The following is a 24706-nucleotide window of genomic DNA, read 5'->3' as shown; positions in this document are numbered from 1 at the left end:
AACAGAGCTCTGGGTTTGTTTTTCAGGAGATGAGGATGACGAAGCCCCAATGATAACTGGATTTTCAGATGATGTTCCCATGGTCATCGCATGAAGCTCATTTCTGATTGTAAAAACCAAATGGTGTAAATATTTAATTTGATAAAGATAGTTGATTGTTTATTTTAAAAATGCACTTTGAGTTGCAATACGTTATTTTTATATGGGCCAAAAAAAAAAAAAAAAAAATTTTAAAAATACACTTTGTAGTAATCAACTGTGAATTGCAGACTAGGTTGGTTTAGTAACAAACTGCTTTGATTTAACATTAATTTAGTCTTACAAGGCTATGCTTGCTGGGCATGCTTTTAAGTCTGTGAGATATTTTCCGTTAACTAAATTGGCTACTCATTTTATTTTTCTAAGACAAGAATAAATTTATTTAAACAAATTTCAGGAGATTATATATGTAGAGAGAGATAAGTAATATAGTCCCTGAAGGTTTTGCTTTTACTTTTTAAAAAAAAAAAAAAAAAATCCTTTGGACTTTGTTTTATATAAAAGTATTTTTGTTGTGTTAATTTATTGGGAAATCTGCTTGAGAACAGATTTCCAGAGTCATCAGACATTGTACACATTATTGTGTAGAACATGTGCCACTTTATCTTGCAAGGCAGTAGTATCTTGGCATCCCCATCATTGTTCTTGCCATGACAATAAAAAAAATCCTTATTTTTACCTTTTTTTCCCCCCTTATTAAAAGACTCAGAGCCCAGGTGAAGGTGCTGAAGCACATATTTTATACATGAGTTCAGCTTTGCAGTTCTGACCCCCAATTTCAGGTGTGCAGTTGCAAAACACCAAACCCACGCAGGTTACCGAGCTGCTCCCCCCCCCTGTCTGTCACTTGTGGCCAAATTAATCTGCAATTTACATCAGTAGCATCACTGAGAACAGTTTGCCACTACCTGAAGTTAAAGTGGGCACCTTAAAACCCAGTTCCCAGCTGACCAGGATACCTCTCTGGAGCTTCTCTGAGATGCTCCTGTGTTGGTGGGACAGAAGGGGGAGCCTCCAATGTGCACAATGATGAAACAGCTTCACATACAGATTTGCCACACTCATACAGAGCAGTAATTGCTAAACATCCGTGCAACTACTTACAAGAGACTTAGCTAAAAGTAAAAGTACAAAACAGAAAATCACCTTTATCCTGGCCCAAACCAGGACAACATCTAAATTAATTTTGGTTTACAGCAGGGATTCAGTCCCTCTTCATTAGCACTTCCTAAAAGCAGCTGTAGTTGTACCCTCAGCCTTAGAAGTAACATATATATATTTAGGTATATATATTGCTTTCCCATCACCAGTCACCTCACGTTTCCAGCAGACATAATGCTGGCTAAGCAGTAAAAATGTCTGCTTGCCACTGTCTTGTGACAGCAAAATGTGAATCTCACCAGGAATCCAACTACTTGCCAAGCCAAGAGCCACGACACGAGTGGATGTTCAAGGGTCATACCTGTCCATGCTCTATATATGCAAACCTTCACAGCAGTAAAACACAGCACACTGTCTTGTCACACTGTTTTCTCCTTTGTTTAAATCAAATGTATTTTTGCTGTGCAAATCCAGTTCTAATAGCAGTCTTCCTACAGATGAGAGAGGCCAACTATGTTTTGATACACAACCGATGGGTTTAATTTCACATACAGAAAATGTATAAAATGTTGAAGTTCTGTATGGTTTGATACTTTATACAAATACTAACTCTATTTTCAATTACTGGTGTTGTCATTCCCAGAGACAGATTTTTTTTTCCCACCAACACTGGGACCAAACTATAGTCAGATTTTTACAAGTAGCAGCAAGCTTGCAGAGTTGTAGTATTTTTACCATGTTAGTGGGTCAGGTGCTGCTCAGGGTTAAAAAAGTTGAGTAAATCAATCCAGCCTGCTCAGTTTGCCTCGACATAGGGAGACCAGAATCTGACTCAAAGGCTAAACTGTTCTAAAGATGTAGATCAAAAATTCTGTACAGGAAAGCCTAAAGAGTGTGAGCCCCTCCCTTATTCAGTAAATATGTCTGGCACAGGTAACTGAAAACTACAGAATTGTATCCCAGGAGCTGGTGAGAATTACTGTTGGTTAAATTCTTCTGCTTTACTCCCTCCAGGGTAAATCCCACACCAGTAAAGCAAGCAGAATTTATCCCATCTCTATCTGCAAGACAGCTGCCAAGGGGCACCCTTGTAACCACTTTATATTCTGCAGAAATCCCTTGGTTTGATGCTTCCAAGCATCAGCTGGGGGACGGGTCACTTCTGGCCATTCTGAAAGGCTCCTTTGTACCCATGGCCCAGTGATGCTCTTTACGGAGCTCAGCTTCTTGCCAGCAAAGCATTTTGCTGTGATGTTGTACTCAAAAGCAGCACTCTTGGTTCCCTGTGCCTCAGTAATGCACCGTGGGCAGGATGGAGCCTTCTGCTTGGTCTGCAGAGCCACCCCTGGGCTGAACTTGCCTTGTGTGGATGGTACTGGGATACCTGAACCTCTGAGACTTCCCCTTCCCTGCAAAAATCACCACTGTGCTCTCAGCAAAGCAACTTCACAGGGCTAATGTATTTTATATATATATATATATATATATATATATATAATATATATATGTATAGCTAGAGAAGTCGAAGCTGCAGGCTGGGAGTGAGCAGGGAGATGCAGGTCTGGGTAAATTGTATATTTTTATGAACTTTTGAAGCACGGAATCTTGTTCACAGAGACATATAGGGGGTGGGAGGGTTCTGGTGTAAATATGTTATGTGGATGTGGATGCATATTTTGTTCTGGTTTTGTTTCAGTAACCTTATGCAATGTGACAGGAATTGTTACTCCAACCTGGCTTTACCTCATAGCAGCCCAGGAAAATGTTTGGTTCCATAAAGAAAAAAAGGGTGTGGGAACTACCCTGGTTAGGAGGAGCTTCTTCCAGTTAAGTTGTGTTTGCATCCATTTCAGATTTCACTGCAGATGCCTCCTAGATGTCTTAAGTCCATTTGAACAAAAGACTGAGGTCAAACACTAAAATCTGGTGGGGTTTTGGACTAGGAGATTTGTTTCACTTTGGCTGAGGTTTTTTTGTGGGGTTTTTTTTGGGGGTAGGGGAGGTTTAGTTTTTACAAGAAAGGACAAGGAGGTGCCATTTTCCAGGCTTGAGGTCAGAACACCCGTTCAAGGTCCAAGAAAAGCAATCCTTTCAGCCTTCATAAATCACATCACTCCTCCAGCTGTCGGCTGCCTCCTCCATGAAATGGCTGCTGTTTGCTGACTGTCCCAGCTCCCTGCAAATGCCACCAGCTCCATGGAGCCCAGCACCCTCTCTGGGCACCCAAAAGAGCCAGGCAGAGCACAAGCTCACAGCTCAGTCCCTGGGAAACACAGATTGGGTGTCGAGTTGAGCAAAGGGGGAAAACTCTGCATGCAGATATTTCATCTGCAGCCTTAGCTGCAAGCTCATGACCCAGCTAACCCTGCCATAACTTGTTCCATGTGCTCCCACCTTGGCACAGCATTAGCTGCAGGTTTAGTATTGGGAAAAGACTATTTTCCATGGAGAGAGATCAAGCTACATGTAGGGGAGCCAGCCAGAAAGGAAGGAGCAAGCATAGGAATAGGAAGGAGCACATGAAGTAGCAGCACTGGCTGCCAACATCCGTCTTTTGACCTCCTGACCTCTGTGTTTGTGGGTGACCAGGGTTGTTTACTAATCCTGTTTCTGGAGTCACCCAAACCAGCCCCAAATTCTCCTTAACCACCAGGAAAACCTCACCCAAGCCAGTGACTGTCACTGAGCAGCAAAACCATCCCTTGCAGGGCCAGTGTCAGCATTTAATAACAAACTTAATAACTTACTTGCTGGTGGGAACGTAAAACTGTGCTCTGGCAAGGCCAAAATAACTTTTTCTGAAGCAAATTTCGAGTCTCCTTCAAATGGACTTCAGAAGGGAAATGGTGCAATTGAGATAGTTACTCTTGAACCCAGAAAGCATCTTCATTACTGGAAACAACTGTAACATTTACAATTAATCCTTCAAAACATGCAGCAGTCTACAAGCAGTCAGTCTACACTGAGTTTTTGAGAGGTAGTGTCAACTTCTAATCTGGTTCCTTAGGTAAAGTTTAATCCTATACCATTTGAATTGCTCCTCTGTGTCTCTTGGGTTTTTCATCCACTGGTTTCTGCTATATTAGTGCACAATTTTGAAGGAATTTTTGTCAGTTTTTTCCCACTTAATGGTAATAATAAAAATGGACTGGGTAAACAAAACTGTTTCTCATTTCCAAAATTATTATCCAGCCTCTGTGTGTCTAGTGCAATAAAAAGGAGACTTCTTTCTGAATGGTATTTATTTATTTTTTGTTTTGTTTAACATTGGAAGGATGAATCAGAAACAGGATGATCAGAAACAGAAAAACAGTTTTCTGCAGGAGGAGCAGCAGAATCCTGTTAGAGATTCATAGTTCAATCACGTATCTGGCTAGTTCTCCATCCCTTCCTTCAAGGTCAACACCAGTCAGTAAGCAACCCCCTCAAATCCCAGACAGCATTTTTGAGCTTTCCCCAGCTTCACCTCCCTGTTTGCAGAACAAGATCTCTGGTGCTAAGCCTGCCTTGCCCCTCACATCACACATTATCTCCTTGGGTTTGCACTGCTTGGCTGTTGCTGTTTGAAACCCTGTGTCTGGGAGTACACCTGACACCCCAGCAGCTGAAGGAAAGCAAAATTACTGCTTGCAGAGAGAGGTAATGAGCAGGCAACAGTCTCTTCACACGTACCTCATTTTTTAGCCTACATAATTGGAAAGGCAACTTGTGAGCTTGGTGGAGGTAATTGAGGCATGCAGGCATCTTAAGTGTTGCACTTCATTAATGTTTAGCTTAAGGCAACATTAGCAAATAGCAATTCCTTCCTCTCTGTTGCCCCCTTCTTCATGAATGAAGCTGAATTTTCCCTATTGTTGCTGAAATACATTGCTCCCCCCAGGAGGTTGGAGAAGTTACACCTCATTCCCATGCACCTACTCTCTCTGTGACTCCTAAGCTCTGCCACTGAGAAAATCTTGGTAGGGTAAAAGCTTGACAGAAGAGAGACATGTTTGTGCCTTCCTTCCTAATAAAACTTGTAGATTTTTATAGATAAGGAAGAATTTTCCCCCTAATCCCTTATTGCCTTCACCAGAACTGTGTTTTTCAAGTTGCCTTATGATGAACTGAAGAAATATTATTCCTAGTAACCCAAACATCTCCCTGGGCTTCCCATGGGCTTTTTTATATCCAAACTCCACTGGCCCTCATCTACAGACCCCGTACCTGGAGAGCAGACACAAAGCCATAGGTACAGACTAAATCCATCTGCCCTGGAAGCCTGCACTGGAATTTTTTCCCAGCTCTTTTGTTTGCATCTTCTCCTTTCCATTGTTTTCATGACCTCTCCTCTTGTCCTGCCTCTAAACACAACAAGCTCTTGAAAGATAAGAGTTTCTCATCAAGTATCTATAGTGTCCAGGTGAGTAGGTATACCCTGCTCCCAAACACTTACATAATGATATTGGGCAATGACTCCTAATGAATAATGGCATCTTAAATACTGCTGAGCATGCTGGCACTGCCCAAATAAATCTCCCAGCTTCACTCATGATATGACTTCATTTTCTCTTGGAGACTCCAGTTGTCTCTTTTTACATCTGAACCCCCGTGTACCACAGGAAGCATCCAGCTCTAGGCAGTGGTTTGGAAAGGAAAACCAGGAAGACAGTCAGTGAATGGGGCTGTAAGCTGAGCAGAAGCTAACTAAATACATCCTGAGGCTTGCTACAGCCTGACACTGGCTGTAAAGGAGGGGAATGTGTCTTAGAAACAGGGGATCTGAAGCAGAGGTGGACAAAATGTGATGCTCACATCCTCAAGCCTCACATCTCCAGGGGGGGTCTCAGACAAACAAGAAAATGTATTTCCCCTGGACCTTTCTGTAGCCAGAAAAGGGAATCAGACACCCCACAAGAAGGAATTCAGAACCACTGAATGAGCCACTAAAATGTTTTTCTACACTTTTTGTTCACCTTCCACTGCAAGAATGGCTGCCTGAATGCTTTGTATTTCCCCATTTCTGAGAGTTCAAAGGATGATGGCAAGAAAATAGAGAAGAGCAGAAGAGCACAGAGGTTCCTCCCACCCCAGGCTCTACATAACTTTAGGCAGGACAGATTCTTACCCAGACTGAGAGGGGCACCCCAGGCCTCTTCTCCAGCCAAGGTTAAGACACAGCAGTTCAGAGAGTGCTTCTCAAAATAATCAAATATGTGTTGCCAGAAAGGGAATTTGAGGTGACTTTCACACTCAGGCTTGTGACTGCAAGACAAAACAACCTGTGTGAAACAAATGGCAAACTCCAGGACTCAGGTACCCAGCCCAGAGTCTGGCTGCCTCCAACCCCTTTCTGCTCCTCCATCACATGCACTGCCTCCAGAGCTGGAGAGGAGAAACCACACCAAATATCTCCATCTTTTTAGAACCCCATCCCTGAGCAGCTTCCAGAGGCTCTGCTGAGGCTGCCAGCAGCCTGGCAGATCCTCTCCTAACCCCCTCCATGCTCCCCTTCTTGAAGGCTGCTGTCCCCTGCCATCAGGGGCAGGCTGGCTTTTTGAAATTGCTCACTTTTCCTTTCCCCTTTTGGGGTTTTCTCAAGATCATTCAGAAAGCCAGAAACAGAAGCCCAGAGGCTTGTTTCCAGTTGTGTGTGGAGTCACTAGACCAGCTCTGGCTTGAACCCAGTCCCACTTTGCAGTACCTGTGGGTAACTCCTTGCTGACACATCCCCAGGAAACCCCCACGAGGCAGCACCCTTGGATCACCACCATTTCAAACGTCCTTTCCCTCCTAAACTTATTCACCACAAGGCTGGTGAGTTATTTGTTTCAAGCCCAGATCTCCAGGGAGAGCAGACACAAAGAATAGAAAGCAGCCTGGAGAGAGGGAAGAAGGGAAAATTGAGGCAGGGATTCGAATGCATCGCCCTTGGAGACCATGCCAATGACCTGCTAGAGTCCAGCCATCATAAATAAATAGACTCCGTTTATTGTCTAGCCAGGCTGGCGAGCACGGGAATGTTTGAGGCTCTTCCAGCGGGTGGGGCTACCGAGCAGCATCGCTGCTCCGTGCTGCGCTTTCCGAGACAAAACAGATGTCGCTCACCCCGCGCCGGTTTTGTCGTCTGATTTGCGATGAGAGCTTGAGTGAACAGCCTCTGCCAAACCGCAGCCAAAGGAAAAAAAAAAAAAAATAAAATTACTTCTTCCGTGGTGGTGAATCCTAAGCGAGCGGCATCAACGCGAACCGAGCTGCGGCAATGGAAGCAGCCGCGTTCTGCTGCTCCCTTTGTGGAGGACGCACCAGCGCTCAGGGAAAAGCCCCAGCCGGGCTCATGCGAAGGGCTGAGAGGGGTATGGGGTGCTGTGAACCCTCTCCGACCCTACCAGAACCCACCATTCACTCTTTGACCTGATTTCTGGCCAATTCAGCCCAAAAAGCCAGCCCTCCCCCGCTGGCCCCGCTGCCCCCCGCACGCAGTAGATGGCAGCAGCAGCTTTAGTCACCGGCCACCAAACTCACAGGATTCCTCCTCCTCCCCCCCCGCTCCCGTTTTATTTATTTATTTTTTATTCTTTTTTTTTTTTTTTTACTTTTTACTTTTGGTGGCCTCAAAAATTATTAGTTCCAGATGAGCTCCTGCCATTGTAATAGTCCATTTAACCCGATCCACTCTGAGCAGAGTCAGTGCAAGTTCAAATGCAGCTTTTTTTTTTTTTTTTTTTTTTTTTCACATGTAAACTATACATCAGAGACATATTTCTGCACGGCTTTGGGCATTCCTTGTGCAGCCCAAAAAGGGGAAATGCAGAAGGTTAAACCTCACACACACACAGCCCCAGCCGTGGGCAACAATGGCACTTTGTCAAGGCAGAGAGGGGCTGAACTTCTGAATTGAACCAGGAACCTCAGGACTGCTTCTCCCTTTGAAGATTAGTGCTAATAAGCCAAACCAGTGGGTATTTTGTTTTATAAGGAAAGAGCATTTCAAGTCACGTAGGCTGCTATTGTTGGACACAAAACATGTACTGTCTCTGCCTGCAGTGACTCCAGTAACTGCTCCATGCTTGTCTTTTGCTGAGATTACCTTTATTTTTATACTATATTAAATTTACCTCCCACCATCTTGCAGGCCCATTAAAACCCGTGACGTTTCCCATAGCTAATTCCATGCACACATGTAGTTAGAAAAAAACCATTTGTGCTGCTTTGCACCACCATATTCAAATTTTATGACTTCTGTGGATTATGTAGTCAGAAAGGATAATCAAAACTACCAGATTTCCCTCCTACTGGAATAATAAGCACATCCTATACAAACGAGTTACATATAAGAGGTGCATTAAATGATTTGTTTCTGGTAAATGAAGACAGCTATAAGCACAAACACAGAGAAAATTTCATGTTGTTTGCTTTTGTAATTCACTGTACACCCAGCCTTCAGTCTGAGGATCTCTGAGCACTCTGCAGAGTTTAATTAAGCCCCACAACTGCCATGTTGGTGAAGTGTATTAAGTGTTGTTATGCTGATTCTTTACAGATGGGTAGACTCAGGGACTGAGCTGTGCGTGTCAAACTCCCCTCTCCCCATTCAGGATTGGGCTTTAAAACTCTTCCATGTGGCCTTTCCAGTGACAGCCAGGGAAAATATGTGAGCTGAGAAACCCCAACCAAACAAGAAAATCCTACTTCCATCAAAGGCTGAACCTTCCAATGGCAGGTTGGACCTCCAGAACATCCAAACATCTTCCCATTCCATAATGCTGCTGGACACTGGTGCTTCTGCCAAGCTCCCAACTGGGGTAACTTCAAGAACCCTTTAACCAACCTAGATATAAGGGGTTAAACCCTAAACTCCTTCATGGACGTGACCTCAGTGTCAGGTCAGGAGCCACACCCTGTCCCAAACTTAAACCTGCGGGGCCCCAGATCTGGGAAGAACATCCTAACATCTTGGCTTCCAAAGCCCCATTTTTCCACGGTATTCTCTCCTGTGGGATCTGTATGGAAACCACTTGCACTGCAAAAGCCACAGGACAAATGAATGGGAATTCACCCTGCCAGTGATATCCATCATCAGACACGACTCTTTACAGGGGAGGGGCCCTCTCAGCCCTAACCAGCTGCATATGTACAGAGTCTGCCTCATCCAGCTCCTCAGCTCAGGGATTAAACAGTTGCTAAACCTTGGGAGCAAATCACACTCCCTGGGAGCAGTCCCGGGGCTACTGAACACAGAAGCAGCCTAGCCACCCCATGCTCCTGGCTCCTGTCCTCACACCTAAGCCACTCGAGGCCACAACTTCCTCAACAGCCTTGGGAATGGGTGAGCAACCAGCTTTGGCCAGGGTCTGAATAGGTACTGATGTAAATTCAGCTTTTCCCAACATTGTTTTAGCTTTGGCTGCCTGCGTAGCAGATCTCCATCTCTCCCTTTTCCTTCTTCCTTCCCCCTCTCCTCTGCCAGCTCCTTTGTTCTCCTGTTTACAGCAGCATCGATTTGCTGTCAGAAAGCAACCTGGCCTTGGAGTTTCTGAGCACACAGTAGAAATCCAACCGACTGGAACCTGTCCCTCTCACATCCCCACCTCCCCTCCATGGGATGATTTGTCCTCAGTCACTGCAGATCCCCAAGCAGCTGCTTCCAGACAAGGAAAAGGGAATCCAGGCATGACCCTGCATTCCTCTGTTGCCATTGAAACTTTCTGAGAGGACTTTAGGACTAGGGAAGGGTGCTAGGTTAGCAGCCCTAGGACTGCAATCCTCCATGAATTTGCAGACTGGATAAAATAAACGCAAGGACAGGGCAAAAAGGGTTCTGAACCAAGCTTCATGCTGCTCCAGAAGCTTCTGAGTCTCCTTGGTGTGTCTGTTCAATGGAAAGGGATGATCTCAACAGACTTGCTAATGCTTTAAATAGGATCCTGGCTCTATTTCCCTTCCTAGCCCCACCAAATGGGGGAAAAAAATGCCCACAGTTGTAGCAAGACAAACCTCTTTTAGGGCACAGTGCTCCCAGGTCCAACCAGGTGTTCCAGCAGAGACTTACAAATAGTGCTCTGACCCTATAGCCCTCAGGGTTGACCAGCCTGGATCAGTGCTATTGCTCCAAGAGTGACTAACCTCTCTCCTAGCTAGCTCAGGACTGAGCTAAGCCTGTGAGTTTGAGCCTCACCTTTTATTGGCCCCTAATCCTGCTCATGCGCAGTTAGGGACCCCCTTAATCAGGCACAGGTGGGCTTGACACAAGCTCATGCCCACTCCCTGGCAATTAGTGGCACCTGGTTGCCTCATTTCACTACACACAGTCCCCATGCTGGGTGCTGTGGCAGTTTCAGCTACCTGCTAACAAATCCCTGCCTCACTCAGCTTCCAGCAAGCATTGCATCCAGCCCATATATCCCAGGCTGAGAGTCCCAGGGCTCTGCTCAGCTTTGTCACCAGCACACACCTTCCCTGCAGCAAAACCTCCCCTGGCAGCTCCCCCAACTTGTGGTAACCCAAGTCCCCTCTAATGGCTTCTCAGAGGGCTGAAGCCCTCATTTTTACTTGGTTCCAGTTTCCCTCTCTTTTCCCAGCTGCATTGCTTTCTTCTGCTTTTGTTCAGCTCTCCTGTGACAGGAGGGGTTTGAAGGGGTGACAGGCCTGTAAATATATCAGATTGTCTACTGAAAAAAAAAAAAAGGTAGAGCAGAAAGAGTGATGGATATACTCTTCCCCCTCCCCACACTTGGGGCAGATGAAGGAAGATGGCAGATAATTGCTCTTTATTGTGCCCTGGGTTCACCTTAAGATGAAGGAAGTGATAAGATTTCAATTAATGTCATTTAAGATTCCCTGCAAGCTGTCCTGCTCCTTTCTTGGCTTCTTTCCTTCTCTGAAACCGTGGCCCTCAATGCTGCTTTTGTAACCCCATGGGAATGCCCTAAATGGGCCACATCCTCACCTGGTGAGCACTGCCACAGCACCAGCAGCATCAGTGGAGCAATGCTAATTTAGACCAGATGACAATCCCCCTCCAACCCCTCTCCCAATTTATTATAGGGCAGGATAGATAACATACTTCTTTATACAAAGCAGGGATCATTTTCCAGCTTGCCCAAGAATGAACTGAGAAGCTTTTCTAATCAGCTTAAACCCATCAAGATATCAAGGCACAGAAACCATGGGATCCAGGTTTCTGTGTAAGACACCTTACACTGAGCTTTCTTATTTTTCCTGAGTAATTGCATCAAATTCCTCGGGACTGTTTCTTGAAAAGAGAGAACACCATGAGCTGCAGACCAGGGAGCTGCTGCTGCTGCCTCTTCACTGAAAAACAGACACACACCAGGGTAGAGGGAAACGTTCACCAGAGCCTAGTTTTTAAAACCAGAATAAAACAGAACAAAAACTACACGAAAGAAATGATCAAACAAAGCTGCTTGTGAGATTTTGCATACTAGAGACATTTCAATGCTGATCTCCTTATCTCTAAAACCAGGAGAAGGTATCGAATCACCAAGGTATTCCCAAACCAACATCTTGAAAATGTTCAGTGATGACTTCAGATTTCAAAATGTCTCCTTAAAAATATCTGCTGCTATGCAGTCATAACATCTTTCCCTCTGACTGCCATTTAGGAAAAAGCAGGAGTTTCACATAAAATTGGCTCCTGGCTTTCACAAGCTTCCTAATTCAGATCCATTTTAAACACATACATGTCTTAATTTTTACCAACAGTAGTGAGAAACCACTGACAAAAATCCACAAAGCAATGCAAATAGCTGAAATTCTTTCCCTCCCCCTGCAGATACACTGATGTTTATTGTCCCCAGGAGCATCCATTTTTGCTCCTCTTCTATATATCCAGCCATGACGTTTCCATATGTTCTTTAGCTTAGCTCCCTGGTAACTCAGCACCCTTCAGGGGAGGGAGAGGAGGGATGGGGTTCAGCCAGCAGCCCTGGGAGCAGACTGGGGATGGAAAACATCAGCCAAGATTTTGTGCCTCCTCCTGCAGCTCCAGCCCAGGTCATGACAGATTTTGGGGCCAGGACTTGACAGCGATGCCACAGGAATCATTTTCCTCCTGCTTGTGCCTCTCCACTCCCCCAGCCAGGCTCTGCCTGCCCCCCAAACCTCCTGCCTGCCACAGGCAGCTCCTTTTTACAATAGCCATTACCAAGGTGTGAAATCCGGGGGGGGGGAGGTTGGGAAGGGGGTATGCATCTGTGAATATGATTACAGGCTTAAAATGTGTGAAGTCTTTTCAGATTTAATGAACCAGAATGTGGCTTTCATTTTGGCTGTGCATATTTTGAACCCTAATATATGTTTATTTAGTCCAAGTAATTGCCTTTTATTGCCTTTTTTTTTTTTTTTTTTTTTTTTTTCTTTTTTTGCCTTTAAAAGGTACCTGCTCAGCTCTCCCAACTATTTGCAGGGCATTTATTGTGTCTAACAAAGACTTCTCCTCTGCAATACACGGCCTGAGATCTCATCCTTCCTGGCTACTCTGCTGCACGATGGTAGGTGGAGGGGATGGGCCGATTTAAGAAGAAAACACTGGCTTCAACAGATTAAAAAGCCATTTTTCTCCTCTTAGGTCAATACTGAGGTGTTACATTTGCCTGATCTGCTTTTTTAGCAGATACTGTTGTTTGAGATGGAAAAGTCAGAGGGGGGTGGGGGGGATTGGGGTGGAGTTCTGCAGGACCATGAGATCACTGAGCTGCAGTGATTGCATGAAAGCTGCATCCCTGACCTCCCTGGTGAAAGGCAGGCTGCTCTGTGGTACTTGCACTTGTTCTCTCTGATTCAAGTCCTCCAGCTAAAAATAGGAATATAATAAGACAAAACAAAGCAGGAGGAAGCCCTTAAATAGCAGCAACAGGTATCCCAGCACACCACAACCACCCGAGCCTCCAGGTGGCACAGACTGGCAACTGGAAGACAGAAAAGCAGGGACAGTGCTAAGGACAAAGCTTCTCAGTGGCTCAGCTTCTGAGCAAAGACCAAGAGCAATGCCAGCCAGAGCCTGGGCAGGAGATGGCAACATTCAGCTGATGCCCCTTCTGTGCAGAAGATGATTACTTAGGTGATACAGAACACACAGAACATATATATGGTAGATATATATAACATATAGCCTTCCATCTTGAGATCTGCTTTTTCTTTTAAATGCCCTTGTTCTAGAAGGTGGAGAGCTGCTGAATTTATTGTGGGGTTTTTTTGTTTTTGTTTTTTTTTTCTAAATCTTTTCCACCATGCTCTGGCAATGATGTAGTAGACAAAATACTGTGGATTAATCGATCCTGCTCAAGAGATCATCACTGATCACAGGTAGCATGGATCCTGGATCCATGAGCCCCCCCAGCCAGGGGAAAGCTGTTGAGTGAGAAGGGATTTGCAAGGGCACACGCTTCAGCTGCTCCCTGTGGACCAGTGGCTCAGATCTGGAACTCACATCAGGCAGTTGCTGATTGCATTTTCCTGCCCTCGAAACTCTTCACCCAAAGGTCAAATTTTTTTTTTTTTTTTTTCCCCTACTATGAAAAGTTTTTCAGGACAGGAAAGCCATTTCCTGTCCAGACCAGACACTGGCTTCCTGCAAGCTCTCCAGCAGATCGTGTAATCCTACGCCCCTATTTGTAAAATGAAGATGATCAACTGCCTTTGTCTTCTCTACTTAAAAGTACAAGCTGTAGCCCTTAATACACACACGTGACCAGGCATAACTCTGCCCTGATCTCATCCAGCACTGCAGTAATACTCATAAATAATGACAGAGTTACAAAAGTAGGATTTACAGTAATGCATTGGAGCAGGGAATGACAAAATTGCCTGGGTTTGCTCTTGATTTACATGAGAATAAACAAGGCCAGACTTTTGGCCTGATTCTGAGCAAGGGTCTGGTTTGTGTGCCTGTGTTCCCCCTTCTCAGCCCCTCAAGCCTCCTACCACGGAAATCCACTTATTTAAGCATGGTGGAATTGGGAACAAAAGTTTCCCCAAGCCTTGCAGCATCCTTGGGTGAGGGATGGGGACGTGATGAGGTGGCACAGTTCTGTGAGCAGTGGGCACAGGACAGCCAGGCAGAGCCAGTCCGAGGCCACCCATGCACATCCATGTGTGCTCCAGCAGGGATGGGATGGGATGGGTGCCTTACAGTCTGGAGCAGTGCTGGGGAGAGAAGAAAGCCATGGGACTTACTCTCTCTTTTCATCCTATAGCCCCAAGGCACCCAAAGCCTTGTAATACCAGCCAGTACTGACCCACATGGTACCCTCTGCCATTTCAGTGGGTGGGAGCAGAGCAGGGATCCCCTGGGAGCCACTGAGTCACCTCTCTGACCTTGCAGCCCACAGGGATTCCCAAAAATGACCTCCAGCTTCCAGCCCTTACCAACATTGCAGCCCCTGCCCCACGGATGGGTGACACTTGTGATTTTGCCAACAGGATGGGTGACCTCCCCATGGGATGCCTTGGGGCATGGCCACCTCTGCAAAAACACCCTGGAGGTGGCCATGGAGGGGGACCTGCGAGTCCTGAGAGGTGGTAGGTGTGTCCTGGCAGCGGGTCCAGGGCTCTTGGCAGAGAGAGGGACAGGCTGGGACCACTCCCCCTGTAATGGGCAGGAAGAGAGAAAAAAGAACAAGGCACCAGCCCCAGGGAGGCTGGAGAGGGAGCTGCATCCCTGCCTGAGATGGACTGTGAGCAGTGGCAAGGGACTGGGGGTGCTGCCCCAGGAGGTGCCTCTCTCCTGGGAAAAGGGATGGCTGCAGAAAACCCAGGTGGCTCCGCAAGCAAAGAGTTAAGGATGACAGGCAGGCAAATCTGCTTACTTGGCTGTTCCTCTGTCAGGCAGGCACCACCAACAATGTAAATAGGAACAGCTTTTAGAGCCGAGGTCTGAAATAATACAATCATACTCAATTACACTTCATAAAGTGATACTTTCTACTCAAAGACCTTTGCAGAGAGCAAGCTCCCACTGGCTTTTTGCTCTTGCTGCTGCAGCGTTTATTCCAGAATGGAGCAGGGTAAGGAACCAACCTTTCCCACCAGCTGCTTTCCCCTCTCTCTTTCGTCCTAAATGCAGTCCCTGCAGCAGACTGGTCCTTTTTTCTCTTCACCTGATGGATTTAAATGACAATAATTACAACAATGAGAAGAAATCGATGCTCCCTATTCTATTTCTGCAGGCTAAAGGTAATAAAAATGTTGTATAATCTTCCGTGTCGTGCAAGGGAAAAATGTCCCCTCTTTCTGTGCTAGCTGCTCTGAGCTGCCAACTCAGACAGAAGGCAGCATGGTTGCTAATTGCCTCAGACCCAAGGCTGGTCCATTAGGGCAGCATCACCAGCCTACACGGGGGAAGATTTTTGGTTTAATTGTACCCGCACAGTTCTTTGCGCCACAATTTGCTCTGACACCGCAAACACATTAATTGTCCCAGCCAGCAGCTTTTCTGCTTCTCATTTCTATGCCGACTGCTCCCCCCTGATTGGCTGCCTGGGAAATCCCAGCCAGCCAATCGGCAGCCAATTTTCCACTCATGTCCTAGCAACAAGGCCTGTTCCAATCTCGCTCCAGCAAACTGACACCTGAAAAATGACATCATGAAGAAGCGGGTGGCAGCGGGGCCAGGGCTCTTTTTTTCTTTTTTTTTTTTTTCAGCTGTCTGCTGCAGAGTTCATTTAAGGTGTTTCAGTCTCCATTCTTAAAGCCACACCATGCAGGCTGCTGGCTGCCTTTTCTCCCCTCTTCCCAGCCCCAGATGTAGGTTAATAGTTTGCAGAAAACACCTCTAAACGCTCTCCCTGGAGCATCCCCCCCAAGCCAGGCTCAGTGCCACCGAATCTCCTGTCCTGCTGCAACCAAGATGCAAACCCAACCTCAACCAGCCAAAATCTCTCTCCACATCCTTAAGCAAGCACTCAAAGACTGCTTCTCACTTGGCTCTCCAGGTAAAATAAACCAGTGGGAATACCCAAGGCAGCAGCAGCAAAGCAAGAGAAAAAAAACAAAACAAAACCAAACCCTTCAGGTATTTTCACTCTTGATTTTACCCTGGGTCTGATCAAGTCCATCCAATCCCCCCTGCACCCGGGAAAGGCAGGAGATGCATTTTGGAGATGCAAAGAGCCCAGTGAGGTTGCAGCATGTGAAAGGAAGGTTTAAATCTGTCCCTAAAAGGTTTCAGAGCAGGCTGCACGCTGCTTTTCCGACGCAAAGATCAAAACCTTTTGCTTGCCTTCCTTGCTATCATTTTTAATTAATGAAGGCAGAAATGCCTGTGGATACAGAGCCAGAGAGAACGCCTTCCCCAGCCTCCTACTGTATTTCCTTTAGGGGAAAAAATGGCAGGGGGAAAAAAAAAAAAAAAAATCACCATCAGCAAAACTGCAATCATCCAACAGATCCAGGTGATTAACCACAACGTTTTGTAATTTTTCAAGGCACTGTGGACGATGGGGATGAGGGGGTTACATCTCAGGCTTGGTCTAGAATTTATGTAAAACATTTTCTTGCGCCGGAAAATATATAGCAGAGAAAATCCAATTCCAGATGATTCAAAAGGCACAAAGACAATGGAAGAAAAGGACCAAGTTCAGCTCATTTAAATGTTGTTAATTGTTCATTCCCATAGTGAGACGACTTCTTCTGCAAATGAGAGAACAAATCCTGTAACATTTTTTTTTATTAGCACCATGCCAGGACTGAAGTGAACCTAAATAATCTTAATCACTGAATAGTACTCGCTGTTTTATGGCTTTTTAAAGAAAGCAGAAGAAGAAAAAGAAGAAAAGCCACAGATAATGCCCTACTGGCACAAAGAGCTGGAGCCGAGGTTGGAAGTCACTGCAATCTCCACCCAGACCTCTTGGAGGTCTCGAGCACTGCTAGAAAATAGGAACTGGGGGAAAAAAAAAAAAGAAAAAAGAAGAAAAAAAAAAAAAGAAAAAGAAAAAAAAACCCACATGGGGAACAAAGTTTCATTTACTGCTCACCGGTGAGGGCTGCAGGGGGGGTAGCTCTGTACCTCGGGCTCCATCCAGATTCTCCTTCTATTCTAGGTGTCCACCACTTCGTTTAGTTATTTTCCTGGGCGTTTACACAACCAGTGTCTCATGATGCAGCAGAGTTACATTGCAGCTCCATTTTCAGCTCTTGAGAGCAATCAGGGGTGGCAAGGGAGGTCGGAGGCTCTGGCAGTCTGCCCCTGATCTGGAGCAATTCCTTTCCTGGCTTTTTAAGGCGAGAGGAAGAAGAAGAAGGGGCAGGAGAAGCAGGAATATTGCACGTATAAATAGGAACATTTAGCAGAGCCAGGAATCCACCTAAACCCAGTTCATCCCAGGAGGTGGTGGGGAAGGGTGCCAGCCTGTGGGTCCTTCCCCAGCATCAGGTCCCCTTCCCCTGCCTGCCTTGGTCCTGGGCTTCAAACGAGGTGGTTGTGGGAATAAGGACTTAATTCCCAGCTCAACAAAGGTGCCCCTATGACTGTCCCATCTCTGAGCTTGAGATCTCTGCAAAATGTGATAATTTCCCCTTCCCTCCTGGCTGCCCATGATTTTTTTGTCTGTTCTGCAGAGCCCAGAGCCTGGGTCAGCACTGTCTTCCCCATCACAGCCAACAAATAAATACAGGATGGGTAAAGCAAATTTTCCAAGGAAAACAAAAACCCTCGGACACGGTTGGGAAACACGGAGAAAAATTAACTCAGCTTTACTCTTCCTTGCCCTCACACCTCCTACCTGGGCTCCAGGAGGATTTCCTGGGTCCCAGCCCTGTTTCTGGGCCAGCTGAAGATGTGACCCTACTGGGACACTTCTGTGGGGTGAGACTGTCCCTGTCCTGGCACACCAGCTACTGAAGAGACCCAGAAAATGCCAATATTTCCTTTTTCCTCTCTTCCTGGAACACATTCCTGTTTGGGGCAGCCTGAGGTCTTCCCTACCATAATCTTTGGACTAACAACAGCCTGGCTGGGCTCATGCAGTGGATGTGCAAAGAAAAGAGCATTCATTTCCCTGGCAGGAATGATGCTGGAAGCAGGGAACACAATCACAGCCATATTTTCCCCTCAGTGCTTCTAGGAGAAGTATCTCTGTGTATTCAGGCTATAGCTGAGGTCAAGGCTCTTCTCTAAAAACCTGGCCATCTCATTTAATTTTCCATCCTTCAGTTTCCACCACTCCCCTGTAAAATGGAAATATATTCAATAGTTGCAAATCACGGAGCTCCCGCAGGAATTACTGTCATTAATAGCTCCATACATCATGGGCAAAACAGTTGTTTTTGTCATTAGAAGAGACAGTCTCCCCAGCCCAAAATGCAACATCTCTGTTGTGTGCCTGACAGTGCTTTTTGCCCTGATCCAAAGCACTCGGAGGCAAACAGGAGTCTTTCAGTTCCTTTCAATGGACTTTGGAACAGGCCCCTCATGCAATATGCATTTAGTCATATAGTGCTCACAGAAAAGAAGCTTGAATGAGACAAAATATCTAATCAACTGCATTTACCCCATGCTTCAGGCACCCACCTGCACCAGGATTAGATTTGATAGCATGCAAACTGTACTGGAGTTCTCTCTATAGCATCAATCATGGTATTATGCCACCCTGTTTTGCATTGGTTAGAGAAGCAATTTATAATTTGAGATGACTTCAAGTTAGGAAGCAACTGATTACAGAACAAGAACTTTGGAACTCCACAGAATTACAAACCCACGACGTGAATGAATCATGGGCAAATTTAAATTGTGCCTCATTAAAGTGGCTGCCACACCCCACCCTGGAGGTAGTAAAACGTGCTAATGAGAGTTGTGGTGGATCCTGAAATCTTCATGAATGAAAATGTTATCTTAAGGAGGCATAAAGTCCCATCATTAGGAAGTGGAAAGGTGCTATTTAAAAATCTCAAAATGCTTCAATCATATGGGGAGCCTTTTTTTTTTTTGTCATTATTATTCTTAAGGTGAAACAGATCAGACAAGAAAACAGCATTAGAAGTATTTGGGATAGTAGAAGTTACATTTCCTCTGTGCTAAAACCAGCACAATTTGGTGAAAGTTTTGCATGGTGGGTGTCAAGCTAAAATGGATGTCATGCTCCTATTTCTATTCAAAGTCTTCCATAATGACCTTGACAGAGAGTATGTTTAGTAGATTTGTGGCCAACAGAGAGCTGGGAGAGACCACCAGTATTTTAAGGGCAAAATCAGCCTTTAAAATGTTCTGGTTAAATTGAGAAATCATCTGAAATAACTGGCTGAAATCCAATAGGGATAGAAGTACAAGATACTGGAGGGAGGCAAAATGATTCAAAAGTATAAATAAACCCCAGGCTGAGCAGGAGCTCTGCAGAGAAGGACTGGGCAGGTAGGGGGGATTGCAAGCTGGCCAAGTAGATCTCCTACACTTCTCAGGTCTGGCCTTGGTCAAGCCACGCTGGTCATAAAGCATGTTCTAGAGCATGGGAGTTGATGATTTTCTTTCCTGCTATTCCATTAACACTAGAAATGAACATGAGCATCTCCCCTGCCAATTTCCCTCAGCTGTAGAAGACCACCAGACCACTCTAGAAGACTCTGCTGTTCTTCATCTTGAAGGATTCTCATTTATTAGCAGATCAGCTCTGGAGGGTAAAGCAAACATATATAAAATGATGAGGGGTTTATTTTCTGTCGTGTCCAGGTATTATTCATGATTTTTATGTCATGCACAAATCCTTCAGGGATGCTGCTTCCAGGAGGGTAAGGAGTGCTTGACCCTCCCTTTATTTCTAAGGAAACAAAGAATATGTTCCAATATTAGCCCTTAGCATAGGTTGCTGCTGCAGATATAAAGCACAAAACAGCAAATTCCTGATAAATACAGCCAAGTATTCAAGAACTGGACTCACATTTCCATGTTCCACAAGCTCTTTAACAGCTCTGGGGGCCAAATTAATGTGAGATCTGTTTTTTCTCAAGGCATCACCATCCCCTCAGAAGTGCAATACCACGAGAAAATCATAAACATGTCCTTGAAGTGTAAGAGAAAGGCAATCAAAAATATGAGCACAAATAAAAACACTGGCTCAGACTGCACTCCCTGAATATTAATACTTCCCCAAAATAGTCTCTTTCCTTTAAGCTTAAGGATTTATTGCTTTATAGATAACTGTTAACCTGGCACCGACTGATAAAAGTAATCATAACTTGGGGGCTATTCTCTTCCAGAGAATGTTTAAATACTAACACTAATAATAAACAGGAATCCTTGGGAGTTTTCCAAGGGGAAATCCTCCCACTTTGGCAGGTAGTTGGCTTTGCAGTCAGGTTCTGCACCTGAATTTTGCAGCAGCTCTGCTAAGAGGAGGCAGCAGCCCCATCCACCCCACCTACAGCAGCTGGGGCTGGCTTGGAGCTCAGGTTCTCAAGAAGCCAAAAGCTTTCAGGTCAGTGGCATCAGCCCCCTTGGGTATTCCCCAGGTCACAGAGTTGTTGTTCCTCCCTCCCAGAGCAAATCCTGAGCCGCAGGCAGCTTCTCAGGGGTGCAAGAGATCAACCATAGGAGCTCAGAGTGTGACTGCTGCAGGTCTGTCACTTCTGCACTGCCCCAAAAGCCAAGATCCCAAAAGCCACTTGATCCAAAAACTCCATCTCTGCAGGCCAGCAAGCGAACCAGACTGACATCCCCTCTTGTGTTAGAACAGTTAAAAGGGGAAGCCCCAGAAAATTACAGGCAAAAATTTCCCCCCCCTTTAAAATATCCCCTGCTGGGGGTTGTTTTTGTGACTTTTTTTTTTTTTCCCCCCCCACACGTGACACAGAACTCTGTTAAGACTGTGTTGTTTTTGCTGCAAAGCCAAACGTTTGAAATCCCAGTGTGCCAAAATTCTAACTGCCCATGCAACCCAATCCACCTCCCTTTGTGCCTCTGCATTACCATGCAAGCTTTTATGGTCATCACAGGGCTGTGGAAGGGGAAGTATCAGACAGGCTTAATGGCAAATTAATCATCATTATCATAATAGGCCCCATCCATAACACACACATTCCAAACTGTACCAAGGACCATCCTCCCCTCACTCTTTCTGACTTATTCTGTGCAGGAGCCCTGGCACAAGGAGCAGAAAGGAGAAAATCCTGAGCCCAATCCTAAGCACCAACTCCCCAAGGCTCCATTATTGGCAGGAGCATCACCCATTTCAGCAGCTCTGGATTTCTACAGGCAGGTAAAGAAGAAAAAAAAAAGAATAATTCAAAAATCACACAGAATTCCACAGCCAAAAGATTTACATCTGTAAATTTGGAGCTGGGAACTAACCAGGCAGGCAGAGGCTGGGATGCAGTCAAGGATGCAAAGGGAGGGGGAGAAATGGGCATTTTCTTTCCCTCCTTTTTCTCACAGGATGAAAAAAACCTGGCCTAGGTCCCGTGCCAGAGCCTGCCTCGACTTTCTGTGGCTCCCCACCATTCATGAGTGATTACATGCCCCCCGAACACCTGCAAGAACTGCTCATAAAGCTCTCATTCATGGGGCCTGGCAGCACCAGCATGGGAACGGCAGGCGACGGGGCGACAGTCATTGTATCTCCAGATAAAAACATTCTCTTACCCAGCTCTCTGAAAATAGAAGCTGGCTGCAATTTCAGTTCGGCACCACAGGGTATTTTAAAAAAAAAAAAAAGAAAAAAAAAAAAATAAAGAAAGAAGGGTTACTTCACCTCGGTCCCTTTTAAAGTCAGTTGAGTGCATGGCTGCGGTGCTGGGGGGAGCCCTCGCCAGCAGCAGCCTCTGCTATGAAGAGGGGGGAAATCTCAGGGTTCCCAACTGCTCCCTGGAGCATCTGGCAGTGGTGCCCTTGGGCAGCCATCCCCTGAACACTCGGCTCCTGCTGACTGCCATTCTGACAGGGGCTGCTGTGTCAGGGGGCTCAGCAGCCCAAGGTGTAAAAGAAAGGCACTGGCTTCCACAGTCCCACTGGAAATACCCACATCCTGGGGTCTGGAAAGGTGTTACCTCTGGTTGTAGGCAGTAGGATGAACCTGGGGTCTGTGTCCTGGGACTGACACTCACTGCTGGCACTCAGCATGGCAGGGCAGCACAAAAGGAAGGTGACCAAATAAAGTGACATCCTTTGGGTGGGAGGATGCCTCTGCTGGCACACTAAATCATCCTCTGCCCAGGGTAATCCCTGAAGCTACAGTAATTCTGGGGCCAATTCACAGGCACTCAGAGCCTCTTGGTTTATTAATAAATATCCTCCCCGCCCTCCCACCACCAAGATTCCACCTGTACAAATGCAGTGCCAAAAATCAGGGACATCCAATCAAGAAGTCATTGTGTGAGGCCATGACACTGATTTCTCAAAGTCCACCTCATCTAATTTTTATTCACCTAAAATATTCAATCTCTAGTCTGCAGCAGCTGTTGAAAATCCCTCTCCAGAGGGTTATTCCACCCATCCTAAGACCTCCTAACCACAGGATTCTTGGAGGAAGCAGCAATGAGTTAGGCAACGTGTCAGGAGCATTGCAGTTCCGTGACCATTTGGGAGGAGCAGCAGAGGGATTTTTAACAGTTGGACAGGGGGAGAAAGCAAATTTTTCCCCACCTCAAAAGGGAGTGAAAAAAAAAAAACCCCAAACCTGGCAACATCTTGCTGGAGCAGTGACTTGTGGAAGGAAAGCCATCCAAATGAAGTCACCCATACCTTTCCAGAAGCAACTTCACTGGGAAGCTGCCGAGGAGCTGGTGCTGCACATCTGCCTTGGGGTCCTCAAGGGCTGATTTGGACCACTTGGGTTGTCCCTGCCAGCACTGGGATGTCTGGGACTTCCCAAAGAGGCACTGCAGGGATAGGAAGCTGTAAGAGGGTGCCAGACACAGTGACCTGCATTTCAGAGAGGGATCCTGGAGGCCTTTGGCAGAGGGGTGAGGAGGAATCTGGGAGCTACAGCCACAGAGCTGAAGACAGAGATCTCCAAGATCAGTAGATTATATCCCATCTCCTGAGCTGTCTCAAAATTCTGCCATTTCAATTCACTTGCCATTCAAGAAAGTGAAGAAAATAGCATCTCCTTTCAAAGAAGGAAAAAAGGAAAGGAAAATATGCAGCAAACTCTCCTGTGTGTGTTTTTGACTTAGTAATATCTGTAGCCAGTTCTCCCAAGAGACACAAACAAACACATGCCAAACCAGAATATCAATGAGCTCTTTTTTAGAGCAGGCACATTAAAATGCAAAACAGGAGATAATGAGATAAAGCAGCAAGTTACAGGTTTCTTAATTCCAGATTTTCAAAGCCCATGAAGAAGCTTTAGGAAGAGAACTGGGTTAAACCCAGTGGGTTTGGCTGGGGGGGGGGGGGGGTGGCTTCCTCAGGCTCTTGAGGATGAATGAATGACTGACTAGGAATAGAAAAGAGGGACACAGAGAGGAGGGGGTACCAGGGACCCCAAGAGATGCAGGTAAGTGCATTTCATAGCTATGAGGTTGAACCCTCCATGGTTGAATCCATGGCAGAGCCAGGAGCCAAACCTTCACATCCCATGTCTCCCCGTGCTGCTTCAGCCTCAGAGCAGTGGTCCAGGTTGTGAGGAAAGTTAAAACAAGCTAAAAAAAACCCCTAAATACATCTGCATCAGCACTGCTGGCAAAGGAGAGGAGGTAAACTCTGGTCCCCAAAAAGGACACTGGAGACCAGGGATGATGGAAGAACTCAGACTCCAGGGCAGGGCTGTGTTCAGCTGATAGCTTAGCTGCAGCCTCAGAGGTTTTTCTAGAAGCAGTGTGGCCACGCTGAGAGGCAGAAAGGTTGTTTTGTTTCTCTTTTCAGAGCTCCATCCCTGCTGAATAACAGCTATATTTTTTTTCCCCCCATCCGTCTGCCTGCCTCTGCTCCCCCAGCCCTGTAGGTGACACTGTAAAATTCAGGGTCACTTTGAGGAGGTGACATTTCGGATACCGGTGCCAAAAAGATCATGAAAGGAAAATTAAAAGTAGAATGAATGAGAGGAAATGGAGAGAGGGGGAAAAGTCTAAGAAAGAGCCATTATTTAACCAGACCTGGCCAAGGGTAAAGGTTTTAATTCTTTCCAAGTGCCATATGTGGTTGCCTGTGGGGGAAAGGCAAAGTCATATTTATCTGACTGAACCAATAATTCATATCTGTTTCAGAAGCCGACTTTGGTGGATTGTAGATCTACAGCTGTTCCTAGTCTAGGTCCAGACTTTCCCAGTGGGAATCACTGTAGCAACACGTCTGACTTATAGGATTCATATGGAGGGGGATAGGAGACCCAGAACTGTAAATTCAAACCGTGTGTACATTACTTCTATGTATTCAATTCAAAAGCATTTAGGGCTTTTCAAAACAGTCCTTTCACTACAGGAAAACTCCCCCACACTCACAATTTAAAGGAAACAGATCTTTCATGTTTACCCTTCCTGTTTCTTGTAGGAGGTCTTGAAATAAAGGTAAGAATGCAAAGCAGCTTTATATTTCTCCAATAAAATTCAGAGCAGTTGCCCTGGTGCAGATTGGATGTGTGTTAGGGGGATGGTGGATGTGTTACATGCTGCTGGGGAGAACTCACAATGTAGTGAT

General features: G+C 45.8%; 1 protein-coding gene across 2 annotated transcripts in view; it reads left to right on the top strand.

Moving 5' to 3' along the window:
• SORL1 (sortilin related receptor 1) overlaps positions 1–751 on the top strand; it is a 43282-nt gene extending 42531 nt beyond the window's left edge. The window contains exon 48 of one of the 2 annotated variants that reach the window (XM_030464683.1): positions 27–751. In XM_030464683.1, the coding sequence (XP_030320543.1) occupies positions 27–94 (68 nt within the window). In that variant the 3' untranslated portion in view covers positions 95–751. The remainder of the gene's footprint in view (positions 1–26) is intronic. The other variant, XM_030464682.1, reaches the window with a different exon arrangement.
• The last annotated feature ends 23955 nt before the right edge of the window (positions 752–24706 follow it).

The sequence above is a fragment of the Calypte anna genome, chromosome 24 (assembly GCF_003957555.1).
Source record: "Calypte anna isolate BGI_N300 chromosome 24, bCalAnn1_v1.p, whole genome shotgun sequence".
NCBI lineage: Eukaryota > Metazoa > Chordata > Aves > Apodiformes > Trochilidae > Calypte > Calypte anna.
Note: the sequence above shows the minus strand (reverse complement) of the source record. Positions and strands in the feature narration are given on the sequence as shown.